General features: G+C 48.6%; 1 protein-coding gene across 3 annotated transcripts in view; it reads left to right on the top strand.

The window, feature by feature from the left end:
* Nucleotides 1-13,928, top strand: part of LOC101947155 (organic solute transporter subunit alpha-like) — a 57,443-nt gene that overhangs the window by 22,451 nt on the left and 21,064 nt on the right. For all 3 annotated transcript variants that reach the window (XM_065579409.1, XM_065579399.1, XM_065579405.1), the window contains 2 exons: nt 992-1,143; nt 1,268-1,341. In XM_065579409.1, the coding sequence (XP_065435481.1) occupies nt 1,036-1,143; nt 1,268-1,341 (182 nt within the window). In that variant the 5' untranslated portion in view covers nt 992-1,035. The remainder of the gene's footprint in view (nt 1-991; nt 1,144-1,267; nt 1,342-13,928) is intronic.

Below are 13,928 nucleotides of genomic sequence, written 5' to 3'. Positions count from 1 at the left end.
CCCCTGATGATAATTTAACCTGGCCAGAAACAGGCAGTTGTATCCCAGGCCCCTGGGAATCTATGATTAACGCATTCCTTGTGCAGATAAAACTCCCACACAGACCCACGGGGATTTTGAATGCCCAAGGCATGCAGGAATAGCCCCTTAAACTCATTGTTAAGGTAAGGAACTAATATTGAATAAATGCGGCTTTGCTTATGGTCCAGCTGGAGTGAGTACATCTCCCAGAATATTTGGTGTTATTTATTTAGATTCATACAAGAGTACTTGTCCTAGAACCTCGTCCCAACATGCATTTCTGATCCTTCCTGCATGAGAACCAGCATGGATTAATGCTCAAGGAATGTCTCTATTGCAGGCATGTCAAAGTCCGTGTTCAGGAATCTGAAGGGGATTTTTGCAGGATGTCACACAAAAACAGAGATACGTTCTTTCTACTGTGATAAACTCAGGACAAACGGCTGCGGGAGGAGAGGGGGTGGGTAAAAAGCAGTCCCGGAAGGTTAAAAGGCCCTCCTCCCTTTCAAACTGGGTCTGGGTGACTACAGATCAATCAGGTTCAGCTGAGAAGGGGTTACCAGAGTTCAGTTAGGATCAGCTGAGAGGGAGTTACCTGAGGTCAGTTAGGAACAGCTGATTTCAACTAAGGGCTGCCTGAGATTTTTTTTTAAACCTTCCCCTGGTGGAGGGTGTGGGGGGAGAGAAGGACAGGCTGTACTCTATGGGGCCCTAAACACTACACTTTGCTGCTGGAGTTACATATGTATGCACTAAGATGAATATGGAGCCTGAGGTCCAGATCCTGCAAAGACTTGCTCATGAGCTTAACCTGATGTACTGCGAGGCATCCCATTGAAGTCAATGTCAGTGCATCAAGTTAAGAAAGCCTTTGCAGGAGTGGGACCTAAAACTTCTTTCTGAGGCACTTTCTTGCATTGAACATGTTACACTCCTAAAATAAAATGTGTCTTTTTTTTCTTTTTTGCAGGCCTTGATCTAACAGGTATATTTCTCTTTGCCATCTTGACTCTAATGACACTAATAGCCGACCTGGTGTTTGTAGAGGAAGTGTTCTATATCTACAAGAAAACCCCCTCCTCTAAAAGGACAATTTTGATTTGGATAAATGCAGCAGCTCCGGTAAGAGGGGGGAGAAAGAAATTCAATTGAATATCGAAAAGACCCTTTCTCTAAAGATGCTGTAGTTAATGCACAAACCTCTCTTATCTCTGCCCCTCTGACACCCTCCTGTCTTTCTGTCTAGGTGATAGCTACTACATCATGCACTGGGATGTGGATTCCTCGCTCAACAATGTTTACAGATTTCACTGCAGCAGTGTATGTATTCTTGTTTCTCTGAACCCTGAATTTCCTGCCTTTAAACCGCCTCTAGCACTAGGTAAACATAGTCATTTTGTAAATTTAATAATGGATTTTTAGTTTGACATGAAATCTCTTGGCAGTTGTTTTATCAGGGAGGGAAAAAATAAAAAAAATGAATTCCCAGTACTACAGCCCCCTTAGTGTGGGAACTGCAGAATGAAAGAAAATAATTGATCCCTTTGATTGGCAGCAGCGTTGAAATAATAGAGTCGTTCCTGTATCTCTCTCAATGCCATGTAGAATGAGACTCTATGATTTTTCACTGTGCTTTCATTAATGATGCACTGTATAGGCCTTTTATTAATGATGACAAGTGAATCTTCAATGAGTATATCAATGAGAAAATGTTCCATACATGTCCTGATAAAATCTTTGTGTGAAGGTTTGACAGCTCTGACATGTAAAGGGGGGGATGAAGAATTGTGGTCTCTGCTTCCTAGAGGTAATGGTGCAACCCTCTAATTTTAAGGCAGAGGTTGAAAGGTTGAAGGCTACAGTGTGGGATTTTCAAAGCTGTCTAAGTGATTTAGGAGCACAGTTCCATTGGCAAGTCAATGGGAATTGTGCTCCTAAATCACATAAATCGTTTTGCAAATCTCCCCTTTAACTCCTCGTGACTTCTGGCTGCATTAACTAAGAGTCTGAGATGGAATAAAACAACATGGAGCAATGCTAATTAGTTAAGTTGCTTTTATTTGGATGGAAAATGCAAATTCTCACTGGCTTAATCTGTGTCTGAGATAAAACCATGCAAATCTCTGCCATATTATTAGATTCCCAACTTTGTCTAACTGTAGAAGTATGCGTGATGCTAAAAATATGTATAAAAAGAAAACAAAATCATAGAATGGCGATAACTGGGTGTGACGAAGTGGGAATATTCTTAATGTTTTTTCCGAATACTGTGTGGGTGCCTCAGTTTCCCCTTTGCATGGGATAAGAGTGTGTGATTGTTGCAGAGCCTAAGGCCTTGGTCAGGGCCGGCTCTGGCTTTTTTGCCGCCCTAAGGCCTGCAGTTGCCAGCTTCCAGATTGCAATAGCCACCCGCTTCTCCACTGGCAGGGCAGCTCTCAATCTCGTGTCCTTGCACCGCAGGGTGGGGGCAAGCTCCTCACACAGTCCCATGAAAGTGGCTTTTCTCATCCGAAAGTTCTGCAGCCACTGCTCGTCATCCCAGACTTCCATCCCAGACTTCCATGACGATGTGATCCCACCACTCGGTGCTTGTTTCCCGAACCCAAAAGTGGCGTTCCATGGTGCTTAGCATGTCCGTGAATGCCACAAGCAATTTCGTGTCGTACGCATTACACGGCTCGATAGCATCGTCGGACCTCCTCACCCTCACTGTCACCTTGGATCTTAAGGAATAGTTCGACAACCAAACGTGACGTGCTGGCGAGATAAGTCAGCATATGCCTCAGCAGTTTGGGCTCCATTTCCCGCAGACAGATCGCGCTGCACAGAAACCGTTGAAAGATGGTGCCAAAGGTGAACGGAAACAATGGGATTTCTGGGATGCGAAGTGATGCATCACGGGGCATTGGGACAGGACCCAGAATCCCCCACACCCACGCCCCCTTCCCACAACCCACGGCGCCAGAATGGGAAAAGGTGCTCCGTGGGATAGCTGCCCATAATGCACTGCTCCCAATAGCGCTGCAATTGCCGCAAATGTGGCCACGACAGTGCGCTGGGCAGCTGTCAGTGTGGACAGACTGCAGCGCTTTCCCTACTCAGCTGCACGAAGTCAGGTTTAACTCACAGCGCTGTACATCTGCAAGTGTAGCCAGGCCTAAGAAGACCAGTGTGATGCTCAGGGCCGGCTCCAGCATTTTTGCCGCTGGTGCCTGGAGCTGGCCCTGGTGATGTTCTCTGCACAGAGAATGGCCGACACCCTGTCTCCTGGCAACTGTTGGCCTGGCCCCTCCCTTGCAAGTGCCAACTGAAGGTGTTGGGGAACAAAGAGATCAGGTGGCCTCCTGGCCTGGGAAAGAGACAGGGGAGAGGCTGGAGGGGGTTTCAGTTTGGAGCTGGCTGGGGAAAAGGAGGGAGACCCAGGGCCGGGGTCTAGGCTCCCTGCCCCCCAAGATGGACCTGACTGAGGTGGTCCTGTTGTCTGTACCTACAAGCTCCGTTTTGGACTGTGTTCCTGTCATCTAATAAACCTTCTGTTTTACTGGCTGGCTGAGAGTCACAGTGAATCGCAGGAAGTGGGGGGTGCAAGGCCCTGACTCCCCCACACTCCGTGACACTGGGTCAGACCAAAGGTCCATCTAGCCCAGTATCCTGTCTCCCGACAGTGGCCAGTGCCAGGTGCCCCAGAGGGAATGAACAGAACAGGTAATCATCAAGTGATCCATTCCCTGTCGCCCATTCCCAGCTTCTGGCAACAGAGGCTAGAGACACCATCCCTGCCCATCAAATCATAGGCCAATCATAGGCTATATATTTAAAATGAAAACTGTGAAGGCTGAATGTGATTTGCCTACAAGGTTCTGACTGTGTGAGTACCAAGGATGACGGCACTGGTGAGAGCTCAGCCAACAAGTAGGCGTGGTCTACACTATGACTTTAATTCGGATTTAGCAGCGTTAAATCGAATTAACCCTGCACCCGTCCACACAACGGAGCCATTTATTTCGAAATAAAGGGCTCTTAAAATCGATTTCTGTACTCCACCCCGACGAGCGGAGTAGCGCCAAAATCGATTTTGTCATTTCGAATTAGGGTTAGTGTGGCCGCAATTCGATGGTATTGGCCTCCGGGAGCTGTCCAGAGTGCACCATTGTGACCGCTCTGGACAGCAATCTGAACTTGCATTCACTGGCCAGGTAGACAGGAAAAGCCCCAGGAAAATTTGAATTTCATTTCCTGTTTGCCCAGTGTGGAGAGCACAGGTGACCACAGATAGCTCAGCTCATCAGCACAGGTAACCATGCAGGCCGATAATCGAAAAAGAGCACCAGCATGGACCATACGGGAGGTACTGGATCTGATCGCTATATGGGGAGAGGATTCAGTGCTAGCAGAACTTCGTTCGAAAAGACGAAATGCCAAAACTTTTGAAAAAATCTCCAAGGGCATGATGGAGAGAGGCCACAATAGGGACTCAGATCAGTGCCGCGTGAAAGTCAAGGAGCTCAGACAAGCCTATCAAAAAACAAAGGAGGCAAACGGTCGCTCCGGGTCAGAGACGAGCTGCATGCAGTTCTAGGGGGGGCCGCCACCACTACCCCACCTGTGACCGTGGATTCCGGGTCGGGGATAGTCTCATCAGCTACACCTGAGGATTCTGCGGATGGGGAAGAGGAGGAGGAGGACGAGCTTGCAGAGAGCACCCAGCACTCCGTTCTCCCCAACAGCCAGGATATTTTTCTCAGCCTGACTGAAGTACCCTCCCAACCCTCCCAAGCTAGTATCCAAGACCATGACCCCATGGAAGGGATCTCAGGTGAGTTTACCTTTTAAAATATAAAACTTGTTTTAAAAGCAAGCGTTTTTTAATGATTACTTTGCCCTGAGGACTTGGGATGCATTCGTGGCCAGTACAGCTACTGGAAAAATCTGTTAACGTGTCTGGGGATGGAGTGGAAATCCTCCAGGGACATCTCCATGAAGCTCTCCTGGAGGTACTCCAAAAGCCTTGCCACAAGGTTTCTGGGCAGTGCAGCCTTACTCTGTTCTCCATGGTAGGACACTTGACCGCGCCATGCTTGCAGCAAGTAATCTGGTATCATTGCCTGACAAAGCCTGGCAGCGTATGGTCCCGGTGTTTGCTCGCATTCAAGCAACATCCGCTCTTTATCTTGCTGTGTAATCCGCAGGAGAGTGATATCGCTCATGGTAACCTGGTTGAAATACGGGAACTTAATTAAGGGGACAGAGGTGGCCGTTCCTACTGGGCTGTTTGCCTGTGGCTGAAAAGAAATCCTTTCCTGCAGTTAGCCAAGCGCAGGGGGGGGGGAATTGGCCCTGAGCTTTTCGCGTTTGGCTGGCAGGGATCTTCCCTGTTACCAGCCACGTGGTGGGGGGAGGGGTACAGCGATCATCCCAGAGAATTCACGGCGGGAGGGGGAGCGGGGGGGTTAGTTTGGTTTCTGCAGGGATCTTCCCTGATACCTGCCACGCGGTGGGGGGAGGGATAAAGCGATCATCCCAGAGAATTGGATGGGGGGGGGGTTAGTTTGTTTTCTGCTGCTGAAGATTAACAGGAAAACCGCAGCAGTCAACGGGCTTTGCTTGGTATGTGGGAAAGGAGGGCGCAGAAGCCGAAAGACAATGGCTTACCATGGCCGCATGCAAGCTGAATTCTGTTGCCCGGACCTGCGTCTGTGATCTCTAGCAGCAAAGCCACAGGCACTCAATATTAAGATGGAAAATGCGGCCTTGTACTGAAATCACGTGTGCTATGTAATGTGAATAGTGTTTTTCACCATGAAAGAGTATAAGCATTGTTCTGTAAAATGTATCATTTTAAAAACTTCTCTCCTTTTTTTCAACCCTCCCTCCAGCAGCTGCAAATTTTTCAAGCCTCCCTCCTCCGTCCTGAAGGCTATCTCAGATAAGGCGGCGTAGAAAGAGGACGCGAGACGACATGTTCACGGAAATAATGGAATGCACCCACAATGAAAGAGCTCATTTGAATGAGTGGAAGGACGCTGTATCTAAATTTAGGAAAGATGCCAGTGAACGTGAGGTCATGAGGGACGCTCGAGATGAGAGGTGGCAGGCTGCAACGCTGGGGCTGCTGCGTGAGCAAACGGACATGCTCCGGCGTCCGGTGGAGCTTCAGGAATGGCAGCAGGATGACAGAGTGCCGCTGCAGCCGCTGTATAACCTCCCTCCCCCCTCACCATGTTCCATATCCTCCTCACACAGACGTGTAAGAACGCGGGGAGGGAGGCTCCGTGCACCCTCCCACTCCACCCCAGTGGACAGCCCAACCAAAAGGATGTTATTATATTGAATTTGTTCAGTGGCCTTTTACTTCCCTCCTATCCTCCTCCCAAACCTCACCCAGATTACCTTGTTGGTTCTCTCCCTATGTTTATAATCACTTAATAAAGAATACATGATTTTTAAACGATAGTGACTTTATTTCCTTTGAAAGAAAGCTGGGGGAATGGGGAGGGTGGGTTCCTTACAGAGAATGAATGAGTCAATAAAGGGGGCGGGTTTTCATGAAGGAGAAACAAACAGAAATTTCACACTGTAGCCTGGCCAGTCATGAAACTGGTTTTCAAAGCTTCTCTGATGCACAGCGCTTCCTGGTGTGCTCTTCTAATTGCCCTGGTGTCTGGCTGCACGTAATCAGTAGCCAGGCGATTTGCCTCAGCCTCTCACCCTGCCATAAAGGTCTCCCCCTTACTTTCACAGAGATTGTGGAGCACACAGCAAGCAGAAATAACAATGGGGAGATTTCTTTGGCTGAGGTCAGAGCGAGTCAGGAGCGATCGCCAGCGACCTTTTAAACGGCCAAATGCACATTCTACCACCATTCTGCACTTGCTCAGCCTGTAGTTAAACAGCTCCTGACACCTGTCCAGGCTGCCTGTGTATGGCTTCATGAGCCATGGCATTAAGGGGTAGGCTGGGTCCCCAAGAATAACTATTGGCATTTCAACATCCCCAACGGTTATTTTCTGGTCCGGGAAGTAAGTCCCTTGCTGCAGTCCTTTAAACAGAGTAGTGTTCCTGAAGACGTGAGCATCATGAACCCTTCCCGCCCAGCCCACGTTGATGTTGGTGAAATGTCCCTTGTGATCCACAAGTGCTTGCAGCACCATTGAAAAGTACCCCTTGCGGTTTATGTACTGGGTACCCTGCTGCTCCGGTGCCAAGATAGGGATATGGGTTCCATCTATCGTGCCACCACAGTTAGGAATCCCATTGCAGCAAAGCCATCCACTATGACCTGCACATCTCCCAGAGTCACTACCTTTCGTAGCAGCACCTCAGTGATTGCTTTGGCTACTTGCATCACAGCAGCCCCCCACAGTAGATTTGCCCACTCCAAATTGATTCCCGACTGACCGGTAGCTGTCTGGCGTTGCAAGCTTCCACAGGACTATTGCCACTCGCTTCTCAACTGTGAGGGCTGCTCTCATCTTGGTATTCTGGCGCTTCAGGGCAGGGGAAAGCAAGTCACAAAGTTCCAAGAAAGTGCCCTTACGCATGCGAAAGTTTCGCAGCCACTGGGAATCGTCCCACACCTGCAACACTATGCGGTCCCACCAGTCTGTGCTTGTTTCCCGGGCCCAGAATCGGCGTTCCACGGCTATAACCTGCCCCATTAACAGCATGATTTCCAAAGCACCGGGTCCCGCGGTTTGATAGAATTCCATGTCCATATCCTCATCACTTTCGCCGCCACACTGCCGTAGCCTGCTCCTCGCCGCCTGGTTTTCCAGGTTCTTGTTCAGCATAAACTGCACGATAAGGCTCGAGGTATTTACAATGTTCATGACTGCTGTCTTGAGCTGAGCGGGCTCCATGCTTGCCGTGGTATGGCATCTGCACTGTTTACCCAGGAAAAAGGCGCGAAACGGTTGTGTCAAGGCTGTATCCCCACTTTGAACTTTAGGGTACAAATGTGGGGGCCTGCATGAAGACTTCTAAGCTTAACTACCAGCTTAGATCTGGTCCGCTGCCACCATTCCCAAAGCTAATTCCCTTCCCTGGGAAGCCTTGAGAAACCTTTCACCAATTCCCTGATGAATACAGAGCCAAACCCCTTGGATCTGAAAACAAGGAGAAATTAACCATCCTCCCTCCTTCCTTCCACCAACTCCTGGTGAATACAGATCCAAACCTCTTGGATCTTAAAACAAGGAAAAAATCAATCAGGTTCTTAAAAAAGAAGGCTTTTAATTAAAGAAAAAGGTAAAAATCATCTCTGTAAAATCAGTATGGAAAATAACTTTACAGGGTAATCAGACTTAAAGAGCTCAGAGGACTCCCCTCTAGACTTAGGTTCAAAGTACAGCAAACAAAGATAAACACTCTAGTAAAAGGTACATTTACAAGTTGAGAAAACAAAGGAAAACTAACACGCCTTGCCTGGCTATTTACTTACAAGTTTGAAATAGGAGAGACTTGTTTAGAAAGATGTGGAGAACCTGGATTGATGTCTGGTTCCTCTCCGTCCCAAGAGCGAACGAACTCCCAAACAAAGAGCACAAACAAAAGCCTTTCCCCCCCCCAAGATTTGAAAGTATCTTGTCCCCTTATTGGTCCTTTGGGTCAGATGCCAGCCAGGTTACCTGAGCTTCTTAACCCTTTACAGGGAAAAGGATTTTGGAGTCTCTGGCCAGGAGGGATTTTATAGTACTGTATACAGGACAGCTGTTACACCCTTCCCTTTATAGTTATGACACGCCCCCCAAATCACAGATAGTGTTGGACATCCGGTTCCACACTGGCTGTGATTTCTTCCTGGAGCTCTAGGAGAAAACAGAGTTAATAAGACACATGTACCTTTAGACATGCTACTGATTATATAAAAACTGACAATATGTTCCACTTTCCAAAAACAATTTTTAACCAGTTAACTCTGGGAAACTTTCCCGGGAGAGTGCATCAGCCACTTCGTTAGAAGCTCCCGAAATGTGTTGTATTTCAAAATCAAAATCTTGGAGAGCTAAACTCCACCGAAGAAGTTTTTTGTTATTTCCCTTAGCAGTATGAAGCCACTGTAGCGCAGCATGGTCTGTTTGTAGTTGGAAACGCTGTCCCCAAACATATGGGCGTAGCTTTTCCAGCGCGTACACAATGGCGTAGCATTCCTTTTCGCTGATTGACCAGTGGCTTTCCCTCTCAGACAGTTTCTTGCTGAGAAACACGACAGGATGGAATTTTTGATCCGGTCTTTCCTGCATTAAAACTGCTCCTACGCCTCACTCAGACGCATCTGTGGTTACTAGGAACGGTTTGTCAAAGTCTGGGGCCCTTAGCACAGGGTCAGACATGAGTGTTGCCTTAAGCTGGTTAAAGGCCCTTTGACACTCATCAGTCCACCGAACTGCATTTGGCTGTTTCTTTCTGGTTAGGTCTGTCAGCGGGGCGGCGATTTGGCTGTAGTGGGGTACAAATCGCCTATAATATCCAGCCAAGCCTAAGAAGGATTGGACCTGTTTCTTAGACTTTGGAACCGGCCACTTTTGGATAGCATCCACTTTGGCCTGTAGGGAATTTATAGTTCCTCGACCCACCTGGTGCCCCAGGTAAGTCACTCTGTTTTGGCCTATTTGACACTTTTTAGCCTTAACAGTTAGTCCTGCCTGCTGGATGCGCTCGAAGACTTTTTCCAGGTGCTCTCGGTGCTCTGCCCATGAATCAGAAAAAATGGCCACATCATCGAGGTAGGCAACAGCAGATTCTCCCAATCCCGCTAGGAGACCATCTACAAGTCTTTGGAAGGTGGCGGGTGCATTTCGCAACCCGAAAGGGAGTACATTGAATTCATACACCCCTGTCTGGGTGACGAAGGCTGACCTTTCCTTAGTGGGTTCATCTAGTGGTACTTGCCAGTACCCTTTGGTTAAGTCTAAAGTAGAGATGAATTGGGCATGTCCCAATTTCTCCAATAGCTCATCTGTGCATGGCATTGGATAGTTGTCAGGACGAGTTACAGCATTTAGCTTACGGTAGTCCATGCAAAAGCGTATTTCCCCATCTGGTTTGGGAACTAGAACCACTGGAGATGCCCATGCACTATTAGAGGGGCGGATTATACCCATCTGTAGCATGTCCTGGATCTCCCTTTGTATAGCAGTTTGGGCATGAGGTGACTCCCGGTAGGGTGGGGTTCTAACTGGGTGAGCATTACCTGTGTCAATGGAGTGGTATGCCCGTTCGGTCCGTCCTGGAGTGGCTGAGAAAATTGGTGCAAAGCTTGTGCACAGCTCCTTGATCTGCTGTCGCTGCAGACGTCCAAGGGTCGTGGAGAGGTTCACCTCTTCCACGCCACCATCCTTTTTTCCTTCGTAGTAGACACCTTCAGGCCACTCCGCGTCATCTGTTTCCTGGGCTGTAAACTGGCAAACGTTTAATTCGCTGGAATAAAAGGGCTTAAGAGAATTAACATGGTATACTTTAGGCTTTATGTTGGAGGTGGGGGAGGCTATGAGATAGTTAACAGCTCCTAGGCGTTCCTGGACCGTGAATGGTTCTTCCCACGACGCTTCCATTTTATGGGCCTGGAGCACCTTTAAGACCATGACTTGGTCTCCTACTTTGAAGGACCGTCCTCTGGAATGTTTATCATACCAGGCCTTTTGCTCTTCCTGAGCATCCTTTAGGTTTTCTTTAGCAAGGGCTAAAGAGTGTCGGAGAGTGCTTTGTAGGTTGCTTACAAAGTCTAGAATGTTAGTTCCTGGAGAAGGCGTAAACCCCTCCCATTGCTGCTTCACCAACTGTAATGGCCCCTTTACCTCGCGGCCATACACAAGTTCAAATGGTGAAAACCCTAAACTGGGATGTGGTACAGCCCTGTAGGCAAAAAGCAACTGCTGCAACACTAGGTCCCAATCCTTGGAGTGTTCATTTACGAATTTACGTATCATGGCCCCCAAAGTTCCATTAAACCTCTCCACCAGGCCATTGGTTTGATGGTGGTAAGGGGTGGCAACCAAGTGATTCACCCCATGAGCTTCCCACAGGTTTTTCATGGTCCCTGCCAGGAAATTTGTTCCCGAATCGGTAAGGATGTCGGAGGGCCAACCTACCCTGGCAAAAATGTCTGCTACTGCCTGGCACACACTTTTAGCCCTGGTGTTGCTTAAGGGTACTGCTTCCGGCCATCGGGTAGCAAAATCCATGAAAGTCAGTATGTACTGCTTTCCTCTGGGTGTCTTCTTTGGGAAAGGACCCAGAATATCCACAGCTACGCGCTGAAATGGGACTTCAGTTATGGGTAGTGGCTGGAGAGGGGCTTTAACCTGGTCTTGGGGCTTTCCCACTCGTTGGCACACCTCACAAGACCGGACATAATTAGCAACGTCCTTGCCCATTCCCTCCCAGTGGAAGGCCTTCCCCAATCGGTCTTTGGTTCTGTTCACCCCAGAATGGCCACTGGGATGATCATGGGCTAAGCTCAAGAGCTTTACCCGATACTTAGTGGGAACTACCAACTGTCTTTGAGGATGCCAGTCTTCCTGGTGCCCACCAGAAAGAGTCTCCTTGTATAAAAGTCCTTGTTCTACAACAAACCGGAATCGGTTAGAAGAGCTGAGAGGCGGAGGGGTGCTCCGTGCCGCCGCCCAAGCTTTCTGAAGGCTGTCATCTGCTTCCTGCTCGGCCTGGAACTGTTCCCTTGATGCTGGAGACATCAGTTCCTCCTTGGACTGTGGACTGGGGCTTGGTCCCTCTGGAAGCGATGCAGGTGCTGGGGCTGTTTCCGTTGACTGTGAACCGCTGTCCGCTGGTGCACTATGTGGTATTTCAGGCTCTGGCTGAGCCTCTTGGGTAGGGTTATCTGCTGCTTCCACCAGTTCAGGCTCTCTGGTGCCCTCTTGTATTGGAGTTGTAGATGGGTTTGCAAGCGCTGGACTCAGTGCTGGCAATGGTTCTGGTGTTGGTTGCGTTGCCAGTTCCGGTTCTGGGACTGGCTTTGGCTGGGTCTCTGGGATTGGATCCACTACGGCTGTTGCAGTCGTTGGCAGGGGATCCGGTTCCACCACCTTTGTTTGGGTCTCTGGTAACACAGACGGGGCCCTGGTGGATGGCTCAGGAACAGGGATGGGGGTGAAAGCTTGCTTAGCCTGGCTGCGGGTGACTATTCCCACCCTCTTGGCTAGCTTCACATGGTTGGCCAACTCTTCCCCCTGCAGCATGGGGATGGGATAATTGTCATAGACTGCAAAAGTCCACATTCCTGACCAGCCCTTGTACTGGACATGCAACTTGGCTGTAGGCAAGGTTACCGACTGTGACACGAAGGGTTGAATTGTCACTGGAGCCTCCGGGTTGATGAGTTTGGGGTCCACTAGGGATTGGTGGATAGTTGACACTTGTGCCCCAGTGTCCCTCCAAGCGATAACCGTCTTTCCGCCCACTCTCAAGGTTTCCCTTTGCTCCGATGGTATGAGAGAGGCATCTGGGTCTGGGGATCTTTGGTGTGATTGTGGTGTAATGAACTGTAATCGGTTGGGGTTCTTGGGGCAGTGAGCCTTTATATATCCCAGTTCATTACATTTAAAACATTGCCCTGCTAAGGTATCACCGGGGCAATGTTGGTTGGTGGAGACTGGTGTGGTGGGGTGAGAAGGCGTCTGGGGTTTCCCTTGGGATGTGGGTGGGGCCTTGGGTTGTCCCCGGTGGTAAGGTTTGGTTTCAGGGTGCCCCTTCTGATATTCGCTCCAACTGCTACTAGTTTTTTTCTTTTCTGTCACCTCCACCCATTTGGCTCCAATCTCCCCCGCCTCGGTTACAGTTTTGGGCTTCCTATCTAGGATGTATCTTTCTATTTCCTCAGGAACACCCTCTAAAAACTGCTCCATTTTTACTAGGGAAAGCAGATCTTCCAGAGATTTAACATTTGCTCCTGACACCCAGGCATCACAATTTTTGTCAATGTGGTAGGCATGCCGGGTAAATGACACATCGGGTTTCCACTTTAGGGCTCTGAACCACCGACGGGCATGCTCGGGTGTTAGCCCCATTCTGAGTCTGGCCTTGTTTTTAAAAATTTCATAACTGTTCATGTGTTCCTTAGGCATTTCAGCCGCCACCTCTGCTAAGGGTCCACTGAGCTGCGGCCTCAGCTCTACCATGTACTGGTCTGCAGCGATGCTGTATCCAAGGCAGGCCCTCTCAAAATTTTCTAAGAAGGCCTCAGTATCATCGCCTGCCTTGTAGGTGGGGAATTTTCTGGGATGGGAAGTGGTACCTGGAGAGGGGTTGTTAGGATTGGCTGTTGTATCCGGCCTAGCCTTTGCTACTTCCAGTTCATGCTTCCTTTCTTTTTCTCTCTCCTCCATCTCTTTTTCTTTCAGCTCCATCTCTCTCTTGTGGGCCTCCTCTTTGGCTTTCTCTTCTCTTTCTCTCTGCTCTGTCTCGAGTTTTGTTAATTGAAGCAGTCTCTGATGTTTTCTTTCATTTTCTTCTGCTTCTAGTTTGGTCAGTTCTATTTTTTTAGCTACTTCTTTGGTAGTCATTTTCCTGTTTTCTTGTGCTGGGTCACCCCCTCTGCAATTGACTGAAACTGGGATGTACTCCGCTCTGGGTGCTGCTGAGTTAACAGAGACTTTCTAACTAGCTACTCCCGAGGATGTAAAAAGAAAAAAAACCAATTCCGCTTGTAAATTCCTTTTACCAGTCATTTGCTCATTAATGGAACCCTTCTCTTAACAAAGGATCTTGTTAAAAAAACTTAACACCTCTGCCTTCAGGCAAGGAGAGATAAGATATGCATCTACCTTCAGCTCTGCTTTCCAAGCAGCTAGAAGGAAAAAAAAAATCTTACTGGTTTTTGGGTTTAAAATGAATCCCACCGCTATGCCACCATGTCAAGGCTGTATCCCCACTTTGAACTTTAGGGTACA

Source organism: Chrysemys picta, chromosome 1 (genome assembly GCF_011386835.1).
Source record: "Chrysemys picta bellii isolate R12L10 chromosome 1, ASM1138683v2, whole genome shotgun sequence".
NCBI lineage: Eukaryota > Metazoa > Chordata > Testudines > Emydidae > Chrysemys > Chrysemys picta.
This window is presented reverse-complemented; position numbering and strand designations above follow the sequence as displayed.